The sequence below is a fragment of the Mustela nigripes genome, chromosome 11 (genome assembly GCF_022355385.1).
Source record: "Mustela nigripes isolate SB6536 chromosome 11, MUSNIG.SB6536, whole genome shotgun sequence".
Lineage (NCBI taxonomy): Eukaryota > Metazoa > Chordata > Mammalia > Carnivora > Mustelidae > Mustela > Mustela nigripes.
The window spans coordinates 4,418,190-4,437,933 of NC_081567.1; the positions used below are offsets into that span (position 1 = coordinate 4,418,190).

At 60.4% G+C, this 19,744-nt stretch overlaps 1 protein-coding gene across 1 annotated transcript; it reads right to left on the reverse strand.

The window, feature by feature from the left end:
- Window positions 1-201: 201 nt before the first annotated feature.
- Window positions 202-18,993, reverse strand: ZNF316 (zinc finger protein 316). The gene is made up of 6 exons (XM_059414371.1): window positions 18,961-18,993; window positions 14,845-15,224; window positions 14,550-14,671; window positions 13,631-13,757; window positions 13,016-13,129; window positions 202-5,692 (listed from the first exon to the last, which is right to left on the reverse strand). Exons 2-6 carry the CDS (start codon window positions 15,194-15,196, stop codon window positions 3,354-3,356), a joined length of 3,054 nt encoding a protein of 1,017 aa, XP_059270354.1. The 5' UTR covers window positions 15,197-15,224; window positions 18,961-18,993; the 3' UTR covers window positions 202-3,353.
- Window positions 18,994-19,744: the final 751 nt, after the last annotated feature.

The following is a 19,744-nucleotide window of genomic DNA, read 5'->3' on the forward strand; positions in this document are numbered from 1 at the left end:
AGGGGACATGTAAAGTATGTCCAGTGGTGAGACGCTTCCATTGCATGGAAGAAATGTACTCCCACAGCTCCTGCCCCACTCTGGTGCCCCGTGGCGGGATGTGGTGACTCTATAGGACGTAAGTGTGCACGTAACACATTTTGATGTACTGCTGGGATTTTTACAACTAGCATGTATTTTATAATCAGGAAAAAAATTAAATAATGAACAAGGATCATAAAGCTTTATTTAATAAATATCACCCCAAAATGTCAAAATACTTTATTCCATTCGTAGCCAATTAGAGAAAGAAAAAAGAAAAAGAGTTAGAAGGAGGTGTGTGAAGAGATCAAGTGAAAGGGTCAGGAGCGAGGAAGGAGGCTGGAGAAATGCAAGCAATAGAGAAATGGGAAAATAACAAAAGAAAGGGGAGGCCAGAGAGGGTTCTCAGAGCCTCAAGGCTCTGGAAGTACCACCTTGCACAAGTCACATCTCCTGGGGGCTTCCACTCCTTGGCAATGTTTGAAGATGCCTCCCAAATGGCCCCAGATTCCCCCAAATTGATACTCAGGGGAAATCAATCAGGGACTCCAGAAATTTGGAAGTCGTCTCAAAGCCAGGAAGGCTGTCTACTTTTTTTTTTTTTTTTTCCTATGACCATCAGGATTGGGTCGCCCCCTCCCCCACCCCCCAAATAAAAAGGAATTTGGCCGCACAACGATAAGCTCTATCAGGGGATAATTTACCTTTTCTGAGTAGACTTTAAGATCCTCAAGGCCATCAATTTGTAACTAGGTCTTAACATCCATCTGTCACTCAAAGTGTTTTTTTTTTTTTAACTGAAACATTGGGTTCTGCTCTGATGCCTCCAAATCACATCTGAAAGAGAATTTACTTCATAGTTCATATTTTCCAAATCCGTGGGCCAAGAATGGGAGGTCAGATCTCATTGTGGGGACCTCATGTGGTGAGAAGAATGGAGTCAAGAAATCAGTACAAAGGAAGGAGATTGGGGGGTAACAGGAGGCGCCCTGTGCCCTGGCACAGAGCAGAGGAGCCCAGACAAGCCTACGAAACATCGAGGCCTCTGAGGAAACGTCTGTGACTCAGCATGTGTCTGGACCCCCGGAAGGGGGACCTGGCCCCTCTCCTCTGACCTCAGAAAGGCTGGAGAAAACAACCCTAAGCACAGGAAGGTCCCAAGATAGGCGTGTTACAAAGTTTGTGGCAGTGTTGGGGGGCCCGCTGGGGACTCCCGGAAAGACTTGGTAGACACAGGCAGCAGGAGCCAAAGCTCATCTTGGGCTGACTCCTCACGGGCCATTTCTAGTCTCTGAAAGAACTAGGAACTCCTAAAAAGAAGTTTTTTTGTGTTTCTTTTTGTTTGCAGAGAAAAAAGGCCCAAGACCTTGCAGAGCCTCCCTGAGGGCACTAAGGAGCAGCACAGCATGGAATCCAGTCAGAAAGCTCATTTCTCCAGTCTTTATTAAAGCTAGGTCCTCCTGCTGATGGCTCCTGGCCAGGGCAGAAGCAGCTGGGGCCCAGGGCAGCACCAAAGGTACGAACTCTGAGAGGTGTGCAAGGCGGGGAGGAGCACAGAGCCACACCCCAGCCATGTGGGGCTACGCTGCCTTGAACTTGGCCCCTGAGGTTCCTGTCCCACAGGGAGAGGAAAGAAAGTGAGGACAGGGAAGGCATCACCCAGCACTGCTGACGCCTCCAGGGACCCCTGCCCTCCTCAGCACCCACACCACCCCACCACCGCACCCAGCCAGGCGAATTCTTACCGCCACCATCCACGCCACGCTCCCTTCCCACCCACTGACTACTGCGCCTCCTACCCCGCCCCCAGCCCCAGCAGTCTGGCTGCTGGCTCTCCCAAGGCCATGTCTACACTAAAACAGAAGGAACTAGGTCTAAAAGGGAATGCGGTTGCTTCAAAATCTGTTTTCTGGCCCCATTCACTGGCCCACAAGGCATTCAGGGAGGGAAGGATCTCATGTGAGCCATATTTCAGCTGCCTGCCCAGTGCCTCCCAATGGCCCAACCCAGAGGGCGGGGTGCCCGCCAGGCGCAGGATTTGCATAGCTGGGTGCCTGGCCTGTCATTGAGCCACAGGCTCAAGTCCACACCCCCGCAGGTGGACTTCCGCTGTACAGACTGCCCACCCTGTGACGTGGGATTCTAAACAGAAACACTGCTTGCTTCTAGTACAGAATAACAACAGAAGCAGCATTCAAGGGACCCATAGGCATCACAGGGCCCTAGCCCGGTAGGGATGTGAAAATTGATCCTGCTGCTAACCTGTCACTTTACAATTGGTCATTAAACCTAAATAAGCACTGGGCTTAGAGGACAGGGGCCCATGTGTCTGACTGCTCCAGGGGAGGTGGCGGCCCAGGAAGTTGAAGGCTGGGGCCATGGCCGTAGCAGCCAGCAAGGGGCCCCCAAGGATCTCTGAGTGTGCCACCTCCAGCTGCTTAGAGGTGAGAGTACCGAAGGACTCAAAGGGGGAGGCGGAGACCAAAACCGGCCGGGGCAGAATTAGTGCCTGGTGCTCAAGTGGGGTGAGAGTGAGTGACCCTCCCCCCAGAATAAGGCTTCAAACTCCCTCAGGACCCTGGAAAACCTGCAACCCCTCCGCCTGGGGCCACAAATTTGGTTTCTGGCTTTTTCTCCTCCTCCCAGATTCCTCAGGCCATACAAGAGATGGAAATAAATATCCACAGTAGACAGACTAAAAGCTTTCCCAGTCGCATCTCTGTCCCCCCTCGGTAGGGAGGAACATCGTCCTCCGGAAACCCAGAAGGCTTCCCCTAGCCCTGTGCAGTCCTTAAAACTTCCCGGACACATTCAAATGACCACAAGGTCCCTGAAGTCCCTCACTGAGGAATGGGAAGAAGTCGTCAACCAAACCCACTGGAGGAGCCCGATGCTCTGCCCTCGACCACCCCACCCTCCCCTCGACGCAAGGGCTCCCCCTCCCTCGCTGTACAACCCACTTACAGACTAGACTCATCGGCCGCCGGTCCCCCAGGCCACCCAAATCGGAATCCGAGTGAAATAAATAACCTCGCCTGCCATCCCTACCGCGTGGGATGCAGCAGTCTCGGTGGGGGTGGCCGCCCCCTGCCCTCGCCTCCTCCGCGCGTGGCTCTCCTCTCCCCACGCGCCCCCTGGACGGCCGGACGAGCTCAGCGGCCCGGTTTCCCGGAGCCGGGCAGGAGGGGCACCCGAGGTTGGGGCAGGGGATGCGGTGCACGGGGGGCTGAGGGGAAGGCACCGCACCAGGACTGGGATCCTCAGCACCCCGAGGCCAGAGGAGCAAGGGGGCCGGCGGACCGGCGGGCTGCGCCTCCGTCGGCCTCAGGCCATCACAGGATGCTCTCCTCGTAGGCGCCCGACGGCCCCGCGAAGGGGGCCGTGGGCTCAGAGCCGAAGCTCGTTCCGCCCGCGAACTCTAGCAGGGTGCTGCCGCGCTCCCCCGGCCCGCTGCCCGCGCCTGACGTCCCCTTGGCGGGGGCCTCGGTCTTGGACGCGGGGGCCGCCGGCGCGGAGCCCGGCGCGCCGGCCGCCCCGCGGTGCGTCTTCATGTGGGTGAGCAGGTGCGAGCTCTGCGAGAAGCGCCGGCCGCAGTTGGCGCAGGCGTAGGGCCGCTCGCCCGTGTGCGTGCGCTGGTGCGTGACGAGCACCGAACGCTGCGAGAAGCGCTTGCCACACTCGGGGCACGGGAAGGGCCGCTCGCCGGTGTGACCGCGCCGGTGCTTGGCCAGGTTGGAGCGCTGCGCGAAGCCGCGGCCGCAGTCCGAGCAGCGGAAGGGCTTCTCGCCGGTGTGCGTGCGCCGGTGCCGCTTGAAGTCCGAGCTGTGGCCGAAGCCCTTGCCGCAGTCGGGGCAGCGGTGCGGCTTCTCCTCGGCGTGCGCCCACTGGTGCCGCGTCAGCGCCGCGCTCTGGCCGAAGCGCCGGCCGCACTCCCCGCACGCGTAGGGCCGCTCACCCGTGTGCGCGCGCCCGTGCGCCGTCAGGTGCGCGCGCCGGCTGAAGCCCGCGCCGCACACGCCGCACACGAAGGGCTTCTCGCCCGTGTGGCCCCGCACGTGTGCCGCCAGGTGCGAGCCGCGGGCGAAGCGCGCGCCGCACTCGGGGCACGGGAAGGGCCGCTCGCCCGTGTGCGTGCGGCGGTGGCGCGCCAGGTGCGAGCCGTACACGAAGCTCTTGCCGCAGTCCGCGCAGCGGTGCGGCCGCTCGCCTGCGTGGTAGCGCTGGTGCTTGGCCAGCGCGGCGCGGCGCCCGAACGTCTTGCCGCAGTCGGAGCAGATCCACGGGCTCTCCTCCTCGGCCAGCGCGGCGGGCGCCGGCTCGCCCAGCAGTCCCCCGACGGCCGGCGCAAAGGCGCGAAGCCCGCCGCCGCCCCCGGCCCCTGGCCCGCCACCGCCGAAAGGGTCGCAGGCTAGCCCCGCGCCCTCCACCAGGGCGAGCCGGCCCCCCAAGGGGACCGGCAGGGGACGCCCATCGGCCGGTAGCCGCTCCCCGAAGTCCGGGAGGCCCAGGATCGGGAAGCTGTCCGGGTGCAGCCAGGACTTGGGGTGCACGGGAAAGTGGAAGCCAAGTGGGTGCGAGGAAGGGCCTTCGCCCTCCCCCAGGCCGTTGCCCAGCTCGAGGAACCGTCTGTCCGGCTCGGGGTCCTCCTTGCTCCCGGGGGTGGGCCCCACTGCCGCCGCCGCCGCCGCCGCCGCCGCCACCTCCTCTCTAGCCTCGACCTCGGCCTCTCCATCCACCTCGCCGGCCTCGGCCTCCTCAGGCCCCTCTGGCCCGGCCTCGGCCTCTTCGGGCCCTGGCACGGGCACCGTGTCGCAGGGCTCCCGCCGAGGGCCGTCTCCGCTGGGCTCTGTGCAACCGCCGCCGCGCCGGTGGCGCTGGAAGTCGGCGCGCAGGCGGAAGGCCTGGCCGCAGTCGGGGCAGCAGTGTGGCCGGTCGGCCGTGTGCACCGCCTGGTGCCGCGCGAGCGCCGAGCTCTGGCTGAAGCTGCGGCCGCAGTGCGGGCACGGGTAGGGCCGCTCGCCTGTGTGTGTGCGCTGGTGCGTGACCAGGTAGGAGCGGCGCCCGAAGCCCGCACCGCAGAAGGCGCAGCGGTAGGGCCGCTCGCCCGTGTGGATGCGCCGGTGAGTGACCAGGTGTGACTTGTAGACGAAGCGCTTGCCACAGTCCGGACACGGGAAGGGCTTCTCTCCCGTGTGCGTGCGCTGGTGGATGGCCAGGTGCGAGCGGTACACGAAGCCTTTACCGCACTCGTCGCAGCCGAAGGGCTTGACGGCCGCGTGGTAGCGCTGGTGCTTGGCCAGCCGGGACCGGTGCGGGAACACTTTGCCGCACACGTCGCATGTGGTCTCGGGCCGCCCGGCCGGGGCAGCCACAGTGGCAGGGAACGCCCAGGGCGCCAGCAGGCTCGCGCCAGGCTCCCGGCCCTGCAGGAAGGGCTTCGCCTCTGGCCCCTCGGCCAGGCCCCCGAGGCCCCCGGGGTCAGGACCCCATCCCTCCGGAGTCTGCGCTGAATCTGAGTCATCGGGGCCCCACGTCCCAGGAACGTCCCCCACGCCGTAGGCCGCTGACCAGAGCCCCGGAGGCTCGTTTTCTTCCTCTGCCACCTCCGCCAAGAAGTCTTCATCCTCCTCCTCCTCGTGGTCGTCCAGGTCGTCAGTCCAGAACCAGGCCCCTGAGGGGACAAAGGAAGGCCCGAAGGGAGAAGTAAGAGGAGGCCAGGACAGCCCCTTGCAGGCTCCTCCCTAGCGAAATCACACTTGGGCGGGACCCCAAGCTCCCCTGGCCTCCATCCCCAGTTTCTGGACAGGATGCCTCTCTGGTCCACAAGGACCCATTCCAGCATCCCTGGGGCAGTAGAGCCACTGCCTCCCTCAGTTAGGAGGAAGGCTGCAGACAGGAGAAATGTGCGGGCGGGTGTCCCTCTTAAGGGAGGCCAAGATTACTGCTCACTCTATCCTCCAATGGCACCAATTCACTAATCCCTCTGGCAGATCTCCAGGGCTTGCTGCCCTGCTGAGGAGCAGGAACACTACAAAACTGGTCACCTAAGCTCACAACAGCGGTCCTGTACCCAGGAAAAGAGAGACCCCTGAGCTGTTCTCCCCAAAACCCCTATGTCTTCCAGAGCATTCCAGCCCCGCCCTGCTCGGTCCAGCCCAGCAAGTCTCCAGGGCCAGCACAGCCCCAAGGTCCTGCAGCTGAGGACCTGCCTTTGTAAGCACCTGGGCTTTGCTCGGCATCCCTTCCCCTCGGAGTCCTTCTCCACCAGCCTCAGGCTGCCCAGCAGACGTGGGTCTCCTTCCGACTCTCGGAGCAGAACCTGACAAGGCTGCCTTGAGCCCAAGAGACCTGGAGGGGCCGCTGGGCCCTAGCTCCCTGCGCTCATCCACAGCCCAAGCTTCCCTGTAAGCCACCCCAAAGCCTGGCTTTTTCTGAGTGCCTGTGCATTCGGGAAACAATCCCAAGCTGGTTAAGGTGAACTGCAAGCACTTTCCTATCCCAGAAGGCCAAGGACACTGTCCCCCACTCCGCCACCAAGGTCTTAACAGCTCTCCACCTCCTCCACCAAACTGACCTCTCCCTTCAGGGCAGAGTGTGGATATGGAGTTGGCCTGTAGGGTTTTCTAGTTTGGAAAATGGGGTGCTGATGCGCTTGTCATCATACTCAGGAGGGAACTACTGTTTATGGGACAGACACAAAGTCTCGTAAGGAAGAGAAGGGAGAACGCTGACCCACGGTGGCCCCAGGTGTTCCAAAGCACCTGTGTGCCCACTTTCTCATGCACACTCTGCCCCGTGTGTGTCCACAGTGGTCGCACACCGTGCTGCCGACCGCTCCAGAATACTAGCATCTGGAAGGTTTAAGCTCCAAGGGTGCAAAACCCCTCTCCTGCCCCACCTGGGTCCCCCACGGAAACTGTGGCCGGTGTCAGGCATCACCTGGCTAGATGAGCCTGAAGGACCGAGTCCCGCCCCCGGAGGCAGGTCGGGGCCCAGGAGGGCTGCCCAGCCTGGCTCAGCCCTCGCCCTGTATTCTGTATGGCACTATGCATGTACGGTGACATGGTCACAAGGGAAAACAGCACAGCATGGGGGGAAATAAAGGCAGACACACAACTGTTCGGGCATGATTGCGGCTACGGAAAAAAAAACACGCGTCATTTAAAGGCATACAGAAACGGGTTATTTTATTTTTTTGTAATTGCATATTCAAGTTTTCTACAGTTATAATATTATACTGTTATAATAAAAATAAGCTTTAAAATAAGAGATGAAGTTTGCTGAACTACACTCAGTTTATCTCCAGCTGTCACCCACCCAGGGCCACGAGCGGGTGACATGAAGTGGCTGGTCCCTGGCACAAGCACAGAAATGGCCCAGCTCCTCCCTGGGAAGCTCAGAGCACCCCCGTGAGACGAGAGGGTCTGGTGCAGGGACAGGCGGGTCAGCAAATATTCAGGTCAGCTGGGAATTCTTCCCATGAGTCTCAGAAAGAATTTTAGCACAAGAATTTGTTAGTTTGAATTAGAGACTCGCCAAGGCAGAGGGAGTTCAAGCTAAGGAACAAGTTCACTGTCTTAGTGGGGTTAGTGTGTACCCCAAGGCCCAGCCCAGGGTCATCCCTGCTGGAGACAAAGTAGACACGCAGGCCAAATGAGGGCCCGCCAACAGGCCACCTCAGCCACTCAGAACTGGGAAGGGTGGGCGAGGTCCCAGTGACTTACCCACAACACCTCTTCCTTGGGGTCTAGGAGCAGCAGAAAGCCCCACACACACTGGGAAAGGTGAGCCCTTACCCAACCTCCACCTCAAGCCCCTGCAGAGGGGAGCAACACAGCTGGCACAGCCACTTGTCCAGGAGTGAGAATACACTGAGCACATGCCAAGGTGGTGGGGAGCACGAGTGACACCCAATGTGGGGCAGTAAGGGCAGCTGTGTCCTGGGCAGTCAGGGCCGGCTGCACCCCACGATCGCCGGGAGGAGCAGGGCCACTGGAGGGGGAGGCAGACAAAGACCAGCCTGCCCCAAGACTGGGTTCCATTCCCTTCTTTCTGTCACCAAAGTGGGTCAGGGTCTGGAGGTGGGACCCTGGAGTGGGGGTGTCCAATGGAAGGGTCTCTCGAGGTTCCCAGGGAGTTTGCTGGAATCCAAGTGAACACTTACCAGGTCTGCTTGTGAGCCGAGAGCCAGGGCAGAGAATGCTTCTACAAGGTGGGTGAGGGGACATACTGTAACAGTGGCCCATAGGGTCAAACACAGTTGCTCCTTTCAGAACGCACAGGGACAGGGTAGAGAAGAGGACCCTGGGAAGTGGGAAGCTGCTGTCTCATCTCCCTTAGACATTTGCTCCCAAGGACTATGACCCTGGGTGATGATTAGCTAGGCTGAAACCAGTGCTCTGAGGCCCGATGACAATCCCAGGGCCTGAGCAGTAGCCTTGTCAGGAGAGCCCCCAAGGCACCTCCAGTAAATGCCCTACCAAGGCTCTAATCACAAGACCTCAGAGAAGATGAAAGCCCCCGAGCCACGCGGGGGGCTTTGACAGACACACGACAGACACATGACAGACACACGACGTCCTGAGAACCATGCCACCATTTTCTATGACTCGCACCCCCAAGCCACCTCTGCCCCTGTCAGCGAACCCGGAGGCCTGCCCCCGGGCCCACCCTCACCTGGGGCCCCTGGTGAGTCAGCTCCGACTAATAAACCCATCTCTGCTGTCAACACCAGCGCCAACTCTGCCATCCAGACCCAGAGACTCGAGGTGCATTTGCGGAGAGCCCCCCACCCCCCCGAGGGACAGTTACAAGGCGAGGATGTGGACAGGGTTGGCGTGCCCCAAGGTGCAGGTGGGCTCCTGCCTCAGGAGCTGCTGGCCAGCTGCCCTTCCTTCCCACTGAGCAGGAGTCTGGTAACCAGGCCTGTATTCAAGCGTGAGGGAGGCGGCAGCTCCCGACAGGGCCAGGTCTCTGTGCTGGGCTCTGTCCTCCGAGCACAGGGCCCGTCCCCCATCACTGGCTAGTGACCTCTCGCCTCAGTCTCCTCATCTGTACTATGAGTATAATATCAAGGAAGAGCTACTAACAGGAGCCTGAGGCCCGGCTCTCCCTCACTTGAAAAGTTTCCTGGTTCCTTGCCCTTCTGCCTACACCATACCCAGGGGGCGGAGGCAAGAAGGGACCCAAATGCCTTCTCCTGGCTCAGACAAAAAAGGGGGATTCAGGGACACCCAGGGCCCCCTCAGGGGTGTGGCAAAGGCAGGGAAGGTCCACGCTAGGGACTAATATTCCCCTGACCCCAGTTTTCCCTTGGCTGACAGCCCAGCTCAGGTGCTCAGCCCAGGTGCCCAGCCCAGGTGCCCAGCCCAGGTGCTCACAGGCTGTGTGAGGTAAACACCACCTGCCGGCTGGGGCCGGGCCTGCAGCGCACGGCCGCTCCTGACCTCCACCTCTCCAGAACCGCTGACGGTGCTCACCAACCCTGAGATTCCCTCACCTTGGTGTTAAATTTTCTGTCCCTCCTTTCCCGGGTCATCTTTAAGCAGGTGTAAGCCTGCATGCCGTATTTCTCTTCCGTCCTCCGCCCTCACACGAGGGGGAGGAACAGCAGCCAAGGAGGAAGGGGATCAGCCGCCAGCCCCGCTGGGTGCCAGGCCCGCGCCAGGCACCGTGGAGACAGCACAGGGTAGACAATACCCAGTGCCAGCTCTTACAGAGGAGGCAGGCAGCAGCAGACAGGAAATGAGGAAGCAAACATCTAGCCAGGACTATTTCAGACAGTGCTGTTTGCTCTACATGCAGGGAACATCCTGGAGTAATGCCGGAGGGCATGTTCCTGAAGTCTGTGTGTTCAGGAACACATGACTCAGTGGGGGTCCTAACAGCAGAGCCAGCCACACAAAAGGCACTCCTGGCAGGGGAAACAGCAGGCACAAAGGCCCTGAGGCAGGCTTGAAGAGAAAGGTTGTCTGTGGGGCCGAGCCTGAAGAGCTAAGGGTGGAGATGAGCCTAGAGGGGCAGCGGCCTCAAGGCCACAGCAAGGCCCAGATGCTGTGCCAAGTTCATGGGGAATCCCCTAGAGGAAAAGGCAGAGGCAGCTCGGGAACACCTGTGGCCACAGGCCTGCTGGCCTCATGAAAGCCTGGGACAGGATAGAAAGAGGAAGGCAGAGTGACAAGGACTAATCAGGCACGGAGCCACTGGCACTCAGGTGTCAAGGACGCTGCAAGAGGGGACTGAGGTAGGAGAAGTCCCCTCAGGTTCAGGTTCACTCTGAAATGACCATCACAGAAGTGGAGCGATCAAGGGTACGGATGGACAAGCAGATAAGGTGAGGGCTGGAGAAGGAAGCTGAGGACGGGCAGCACTGACGTAAGCTCTGGCCACGGTCTCCTGGAGAGAACAGAAGACGACACAGGACCATCCTGGTCTTGGGAACAAGCGAGGGCAGGTGCAGAAGCAGCCAGGAAGGCAGCTGAGAAATCAGAGGCCAAGAGGGTCCACCTCAGAGAGCAGAAAGCCAACCCAACAAGGACACGAAGCTGGACCACCAGCCCCAGGTGGTGGTGGCAGCATCCTCAGGAGGTGTGACGTCAGCCAGCAGCCACGCTCCGGCCACGACCCTGCTGCAGTGCAGCTGTGGCCAGGAAATGGGGTCCCGCCACCTACAGGGGACCTGGCGGGCGACTACACGGGGCTATGGCAAACAGGAGCGAGGTGCTGCTATCCAAGCCAGGCGAGGAGAAAGGCACAGGAAGTGGGGCCGAGGAGAGCGCAGTGTGCAGGGCTCACGGCCTGCGGTGGAGGGGCCGAGCCCAGAGCTGGAAGGGCAGAGCAGGGGACTTTGGTCAGTACTGCAGACGGGATGGGGCGTCTGAGGGGGACAATCTGGCCAGAGTCCAAACCTTTTGGCCCAGTTCTTCAAAAAGCACAAGAGGAGTACACTGGTGTTTTGCCAGGCTACAGTCTAGAGATCCAGAAACTCTGTCGGGCCCAGGACCGCTAGCATCTGCCCCATCCAGAGCCAGCAGTTCTCAATTCTCAACAGACTCGGCCACACGGAAATGAGTAACGGGGAGAAGACCTTAACAGACTACAGTCATCGTTAAGAAAGGCCTTAGACGGCGTGCCTGGGGGCTCCGTCAGTTAAGTGGCTTGCCCTTGATTTCAGCTGAGGTCACCGTCTCGGAGTCCTAGGATCAAGCCCTGCATCAGGCAGGGGAGTGGGCTTGAGGATTCTTTCTCTCTCTCTCTCTTTCCCTCTCCCTGTGCCCCCGCCCTGTTCTTGCACACACACTCTGTCTCTCTCAAATAAACAAATGAACAAATAAATAGATGTTAAAAGAAAAAAAAGGCCTCAGATGGGTTTGCCCTACCTGAGCTGACCCCCGCAGACAGGGATGTCTCTAAAACTATGCCCAGGGCCTGCACCGACCTCGGGCTCGCCGGGTGGCAAGCGGTGGGGATAGGGGGAGCACTCGAGGCCATGCAGCCCTACTACAGCAACAAGGCAGAGGAAGACAGGGAGGCACTGGCCCAGCTAGCCAGCCTCCTCAGGGTGCTGCCGACCCCACCCAGGTGCACAGGTCACATTGTGGGGACCGCCCACACGGGAACCTGCAAATGCCTATACTCCACGACCCCCCAAGAAGCGCGGAGAATGGGGGCACACCTATTAATATGATGAGAGACTGGCAAAGACAGGCCCATGGCCCCTTTATCTGCAGGTGGCTTTTCTGAGCTCTGCCCATAAGCAGGGCCCACCTCCCACTGAGACCCCTTGAGAAACATCCCCTCTGTCCCAGACTCGTCCCGGAAGCAGCTGCCATGGTCTTGCCAGCCAGAGCCCACCCAAGTCCGAAGCCCAGGAACGATTCCCAGAGAGATCCCCACAGCACATGGAGAGCCAGGACGGGAAGGCTGTCCAGTGACACCATGGCAAGCGAGCCCTGGGGCTGGGCCCAGCTTTCAAAGTCAGCGTCCTCAGCTGCGAGGTCAGCTGGCTGCCTGTGCCCTGCTACCGCACAGGCTTGTCGCCAGGATACAGAGTAAACGGGAAAACACTTCGAAGAGTCCACTTGCAGGCACAGTAACATGGTCTGTGTTTCTCTGTGTTTTTATTTTAAAACACGTCCATAAGCTACTCTGAGTCTATCCAGGTCCGTGATTGGCAAGAGCCACCAGTGGGGGACGTCACTCAAGCCCCCAGGCAGATACACCCTCCAGGATCTCTCCCACACACTGAGCCCGACTCACAGACCTCGTGAGGCACTGCCACAGAAGCAACAGTCCCACAGAAGCAACAGTCCCACATCCTCTGCTTGGAAATCATGAATTTCGGTCCATACTTCATTCTCCATGTGAGCAAAGAGAAGCTCAGAGGCTTAGAGAAACACCCAGAACCACATCGGCAGTCCCCAGGGAAATTTGCCACCCTTGAACACACCCTGAACGCTTCCCTCCAAAATCTCCTTTCTGGAAGGGGCAAAGCTGCGCACCCAGGCCGAGGCCTGTCCCCCAGACCCTCTGCTCAGAGACAGCCCAGTGGGTGCAGAAGCCACAGGACCAGTTCAAGTGTGGGAACCAGAAAGGCGGGTTTCTCTCAGCCAGAGTCTGCCCAGCTCCTGCAACTTACTTTCTCTGAGCCAAACACTCAACAAATGGCCCTCACTTACAAAACACAAAAAACAATCAGAGGCTCCAAGGCAGGGACAGGGACATTTTCCAAGGCTCCTAAGAGAAACCTGTGGGTCCTCTAAGGATTCGCCAACCTTGGACGTCCATGGGCTAGAATGGACCCATGGACCCGTTCCATGGGCCACAAAGCCAGAGGTTAGCCCATGGCGGCCTCCCTGTCTCCACGTGGCCCACTCCACATCCTGGACCACCGGCACCAAGGCCACGGCACAGGGCTAAGATCAAGGCCAAAGTCTGGCAAAGCTCTGAGGAGCTGTGTCAGCAGAAACCCCACGAGATTCCATCTCCCACTCACCTGTGTAGACGCCAGTGACAATGTCTCCTTCCTCAGGACGGGGGCTATCTGGGACCCAGGGTTCCTCCCCTTGCTCCAGCCGGAAGATCAGATCCGGCTTGGGGATTGGGTATCCTGGCCAGGAGGAAAACAGCCGGCGGCTGCAGGGCTGCGCTGGGCAGGGGCCCCCCTCGCCCCACATGGTGCCACCCCCGCCGTGCCAACCGGCTCCTCACTCTCCCTTCCCTCTTCTCCATCCTTCCTGGACCAGCCCTCCCGGCTCCCAGCCTCCCCCCTGGGAAATCCCACATTCACAAGTCTAGACTTTTGCCCTGGTACCCGCAGCGGCCCTGCTGAGCCCCTCCACATGCTTCCATCTCCTCCAGCACCTGACTCCTCACCCTGGAGGCCTCTGGGGAGCAGACGGCAGAGACCGGAGCCGGATGGGCGGCTCCCACAACACATCCACCGGCTCGCGGCACTGCTGGACCACAGTGGAGACCCCGCGCCCTAGGACTTCCCCAAAAGGCAGGCTGGCTCCAGGACCCCCTTCTCCTAGACCCTGCGGCTTCAGAAGCCACTCTCTCAAACGGCTAGGCTGTCTGCACCCATCATACCGAAAGCCTCCCTGCTTACCCAAGGACACCAAGATCCCATAGTTTTCCTGCATGACGTCCTTGTAAAGGTCCCGCTGGTCTGCGTCCAGCCTTTCCCATTCCTCCAAGGAGAAGTACACAGCCACATCTTCAAAGGTCACCAGCCCCTGGAAAACAGAGCCCTGGCCGCTGCCCTAAGCTGCCCGAGGTGGTGGGGAGGGGGGAGCCCCGAGAAGGCGAGCAACAGAAAGTCTCTTGAAGAAGAGGTGACTGTGGTCCTGCAACACAGAGCTCGTGGGGACACAGCCCAACATCCCGTCACTGACAGGCGACCAAGCCTGGCAGCGGGCCTGAAAGACAAGGACCCCATTTCCACTCGGAGATTAGGAACCCAGGCTCCGAGCGGGCAAATGCTCAGCATGTGGGAGGTGGAGCCACGACTCACACTAAGGTCAGAAAACAAGTAAGCTCAAGTCTGTGCCCGTGCAGGGAGGCTGTGCCCTCCCCCCCTTACTGTCCAGCTGAAGACAGTGGTCACATCAGCAATGTGAGGGCCCATGCCTGGGTGCATGAGTGGCATTGACTCAACTGACCGTGGGCTCTGGCGTCCAGTCTGACTGGGCTCGGCAGGAAACCCGGGCCTGGACGGGTGACAGGCCCTCCAGGTATGGGGTCATGGCGCAGCCAAGGGAGGGGCAGTCAACATTCTCAGGACGTGATGGCCTGGGAAGGGTCGGACCCCAGGAAAGTGGAACCATGTCCCATGGGCTTGGGGCTAGAGACCCCCAGTCGCTTCTTGCTACCCCGTCTCTGCTCACAGCCTGAATTAGCCCTGAGGACCACAGAGTCTCTGCTTTGCCCACAGGGATCTCCGGAATACCAGGCGCCGAGATTCCCCCCTTCCCCCCGCCCCAAGCAAACCCCGCCTGGTTAACTGAGCTCCAGAGACAGCAGCTCACCTGAGATCCAGCTGTCAAGGAATCGTCATCCTCTTCCTGCTCTTCCTCCTCCTCCTCTTCCTCCTCCTCCTCCTCCAAGTCCTCATCCCTAGGTGTGGCTGGAAGCCGGGTGGCCTGCCACGCTGAGGGGAGGATCTCTTAGGGGCCTGCCTACGCCATCAGGCCTCGCTGCCACCGTCCCCTTTGCCCGGACAGCAAGCAGGGTCCGGAGCTCCTGGCTCCTCCTTGGGCGATGGTGGCGCCACCTGCCCTCCCCTGCTGCCTCCTCCCCCAGGAGCCGCTTCCTTTTTCTTACCCTTTTCCTGCAGAACTGGGGACTTGGCATCACCGCCACGGCCAAGGCACTCCTGGGTCCCCGAGGTCAGACTCCGCTCCTCGGCCACCACCTCCTCCATGTCCTCGTCCTCCTCCAGCTCCACCTCCACCTGGTCCACGGGCCCGGCCCGCCCCCCCTCTTCGTCCCCCCCCACCTCCTCGCCCTCCCCTTCTTCCACGACGATCTCCTCCTCCTCCTCCTCCTCTATCTCCACCTCTTCCCCCTTTTCTTCTTCCTCTTCCTCCTCCTGAGCAGGAGCCCATTCCAGCCCATCCCCCGCCTTCGCCAGCTGCGCGGCTGGTGCGTCTGGAGTTGAGCGCAGGGCTGCCATCTTCCCCGGAGGAGAGCCTCAGCTCGGCCTGAAACACAGACAGGCGGCAGTGACCAGCTGCCCACCGCACACTCACGTGCGACGCTCGAGCCTTGCAGCGTCCCGCGGGAGGCAGGCTTCAGCGCCCCCACTCGACAGTAATGCCGCCAAGGCTGAGAGACGACCAAGGCTCTTTCCACAGTCTCACACGGCACAACTGGAACATTCTGTACCCAGAGAAAGTAACCACAGAGTCCCTCTCCGTGACCCCATCATGCGGTCTCAGGTATTCCTTGTCAGCATTTATGTGCTGGATATGAACCGCCGCGCTTTCTTGCAGTAAATCAGGGATTTAGCCTGGGTCTTTATCCTCAGGGGCCATGAAAACAGGGAGTCCAGGCAACATGGCCGAGAGTGGCCCACATTTGGCTGACAGAGCTGAGCGCAGCCTGGGAGGTACGGCCCACCTGACATACAGGGGAAAATGCTCGCCCAGCTCTCAGCACCCACGCTGTGCCAGCAGGGGTGAGGGAGGAGAGGCCTGGGCACGGGCAGGTGTGTAATGAGACCGGTGGTCTTATTCGCCACTGCTGGGAAGGCCAGCAGGTCAGGCTCCTGCTGCCAGAAGCAGCACACCAGAGGTGCTGAGTATGGGTCACCTTCTGTGTCTCCCTTGCCCCTCACTCCGCCCAGAGCATCTGGAGATAGTTCAACCGATCACGGAGATCTGGTTCATCGCTGCAGAAGCGACAATGATCTAAAACACCCTGTGACATCTCTTCAAGTTTAAGGATAAGAAAATCCCACCAGGACAGAACCACCAGTGCCCCAGTGGCTTACAAGGTCCTACTCATGCCACTGTCACAGCTGGGTCAGCCCAGGTGCTGGGCAGAGACATAGCCATGCGGCCGCATGGCCCAGAGCCAAGGGCTGTGGACCTGATGGACAGGAGGCTACAGGCCCAGGGGCCACTCCTCCCTCCCAGGTGAACGCCCTTTACCAGGAGGCCCAAGGCCAGAACAGGGTCACAGTTTTAACCAGTCCAAGGCTCCTTTTTGGGTGAACAGTTCCAAGCTGCTGCTTTAAATCCATACTTTAAAAACAAGGAACTTGGAGCGTTCATGAAGGCCTCCCAGAGACAACGTCCAGGTCCAGCGGCTGAACTGCATGGGCACCTAGATGCCACCTCTGTCCCACCCCTCATGCTCCCCTCTAGCTGACCGAATTGTGAATTCACAGTCACGGAACTCGGTGTCACAGGTGAAGAGCTATGCCTAGGTGGGCTGCCCCAGCCTCTCCCCAAAACCTACAGTTCTTGGCCTCCATAACTCTTTGGCCATGTGAAGGCATGGAGTATAGAAACACACGTGCCAAGCGCTACTCTAGCCACCTCCAGGAAGACGCAGCTGCCCTACCCAGCACTCAGGGCACTGAGAATGCTCAGCAAAGGTTTCCTAACTGCCACCCACCTCAGAATCCAGCAGAGGGCTTTCCTCACCCAGGCCTCAGGCTACAAATCCAGGCTGAACCCAGACGCCACACCAAGCCCAGCCGAGCCGTCTCCTGCCTGGTCACCATCCAAAGCAGACTCCCACAGCAGGTCTGCTGTATCCAAGGACCCAGTCGCAACAGAAGAAAACCCCAGGGCTTTGGAATAAAGTGGCCCGGTGCTTGGTCCCAGCTCTGGACCTTTGCCGATCCTAGTCCCTTTCCCTGGAACTTGCTTCCCCTCTTCTTCTCTGATCCTCTGTGGGGAGCCTCCTGGGCCCCCGTTTCACCCAGTTCCCTGAACTCTATCCTCACGGCACCTCATTTTTATATATTCAAGGAACTGCCTCCTTACCACCTGTCTCCCCAAACACACAGTCAAGTGCGGGAAGACGGAAGTTCCCTTTGCTCATCCCAGAATCCCCCCATGTCAGACACAGAGTTAACGCTCAAATACTTATTAAGGAAGTGAGTCTAAAGTCTGTAATCAACGTGAAGCACATGAGATCTTAAAAATTCAGGGGCGCCTGGCTGGCTCAGTGAGTAGAGCATGCGACTCTTGATCTCTGGGTCATGAGTTCAAGCCCCGCACTGGGCGTAGAACTCACTAGAACAAAACAAAACACCTCAGTATTCTGGCCCCACTGCCACATTCCAGAATAAACTGATCACTCTTCAGGGTCCTTCCAAACAGAACCCATGCCAGAAGCACTGAGAGTCTCTGCCTTCAAAGAGGCTGGGGCCTGAAGTCCCTGCTCCCCAAAAATGCATGTGCTGGTGACCAGAGAAGGGAAAGTCTCAGCAGCTATGGGAGTTCAGCAGTCACCCTGCAGACAGAACTGTGACCTAGCACAGCCAGACACCTCACATACCCCAACCTGAAATCCAGAACAGAATCATTCTGGAAAACAGACTTCAGTCACTCAGGCACCAGATGCTTTCTGCCTCCCCATATGGCTGGGTGCTGGGCACACTCCCCCAGACCCACACGCTTTCCTTTCTTCTCTTCCCAGCCTGTCAGCCCACTGACACTCACTGTGCCTCCTTGCAGCCATCTGATTCTGGGTCAGAAGTCACAGAGGGTCAGGTAAGCAGCCTCATCAACAGAAACCCCCACATCATCCCAGTCCTTTATTTTCCCGGGGGCCCCCATCCTAGGATACAGTACTACGGGTGCTTTACAACTGAGGATAACGAGACACCCTCCACGGAGGGAAGGGAGGACCACACGAACAGAAAAAAAAAGTTTGGGAACTGTTAGAAACTCTCCACAAAAGTCCCAAATTCAAGGAACCTACGTAGAGAAGGAGGAGAAATGTGTGGGTGCACATATATCTAGGCCTGGTCCCTCCCACACCCGTTATTCAAGGCCCTCCAGGTTTTTGTCTCCTCCAAGAAGCCTTCCCTCCTTGACTACTACAATCCTCACTGTGAGTCCATGGATCAGGCTGCCCTACCCTCCAGGATTTACTCCCGGATTTGCAGCTGGATGCGTGGGGCCATCCCAGCTCCCCCAGGCCGGCCCCTCACCATGCTGACTAGCTCCCCACATCTGCCAACACTTGTTGAGTCAAACTAAGTACCAAGGTCTCCCCACACAGGTGCAGCCAGGGGCCTGAACCTCCTGCACACCTCCCCTTCTTCCTACCCACCGAGTCCTCTACCGAAGGCCCGCCCCCTTCCCACTTATGTGGCCACATGGGGCAGCCCAGACCCTGCCCTACCCCAGGGATGGGTTCCCCTACGGGACTACCAGCAATAGAAGACAGCGCAGGAGCCCACCGGAGCTTCCACTGGCAGAGACCGAGGACCCAGACGAGGCCCCCAAGGTCACTGAGCAAGCTCATGGGGGCCCCCAGCCAAGCATTTCCATCTCTCCAGGGGGCAAGCTATCTGGCTTGGGTCTTCCCCAGAGGCGGTGGCGGTGACAGCCCCTTCTGGATGGGTGTGTCCCCGGGGGCGGCCACGGCCCAACCCCCGCCCCTAGGGCCTAGCCGGCGGCGGGCACCTCCCGAGGACTCGCGCGTGTCCTCCCCAGCCCGCCTGCTCCGCGCCGCCTGCCTCCGCCCGCCCCGGGGGGTCGGAGCCCGCCCCCTTCGGGCGGTCTGGGGCGGGGGATCCGCGGCCCGCCTCGGCCGTGGGCGCGGCCCCCGAATGCCCGGCCAGCGCGCCGCTCCGGCCCCGCCAGGCCCAGGCCGGGCCCCGCCAGCCCCGCGGCCTCCCGCGCCGGCGTGGAGAGGCGGTCCGACCCGGCCCCGCGCCCCGCGCCTGGCCACCCGCACCTGCCGCCCACTCACCGCGCGCGCGCGCCGGGCCGGCCGAGCCGCCGCCGGACGCCGGGGCCGGGCCGGGCCTGCGCGCCCCGCGCTACACAAAGTGACGGCCCCGGAGCTGCGCGGCGGCGGCGCGTGGGCACCGGAAGTGCCGCCGCCGGGCCCCGCCCCGCCCGCGCCCACGGGGGGCCACTTCCGGTCACGCGGGGTCGAGCGCTGCTCCCGGAGGGGGCGTGCGTGAAGGGCAAGGAAACGCCCCTGGTGCGAGGGAGGGGGCTCCTGGTCCGGGATCCCGGCCCCACCTCTGGGGACCCTGGTGCCCCACTCCTGGGAACTCCAGGGTCCTCTGCCCGGACCCAAGACCTCCACTCCTCCCCTGGGAACCCCAGCGCCCCCTTCTCTGACCTGAGATCCCGACTTCAGCCTGGACACCCAGCCCCGCCTGCCCGGACCCCAGAACTCCGACTCCTCCCCTGAGAACCCCAGAGCTCCCTGCTCTGACCCGAAACCCTGACTCCACCCCTGGACACCCCCCGCCCCCGCTCTGAGACCTGGGTCCTCCTTTGAAGATCCCGGCGACCCCTACCCCGAGACTGTGGCCCCAACCCCTGGACACCCCAACTCCGTCCTCCCCCTTGATTCTCCCCATGAGATCCCTTGGCTCTGAGCCTAACCCCTTCCCAAGCCCAGTCGAAATTCCTAATTCAACCAACGTGCAGGGAGTGCAGACCGAGTGCTCGACCAGAGACAGACCCAAGCCCCAGTGATGGGTCGCTCTCCAGGTCCTGAGACCGTGGAGGTAGGCGAT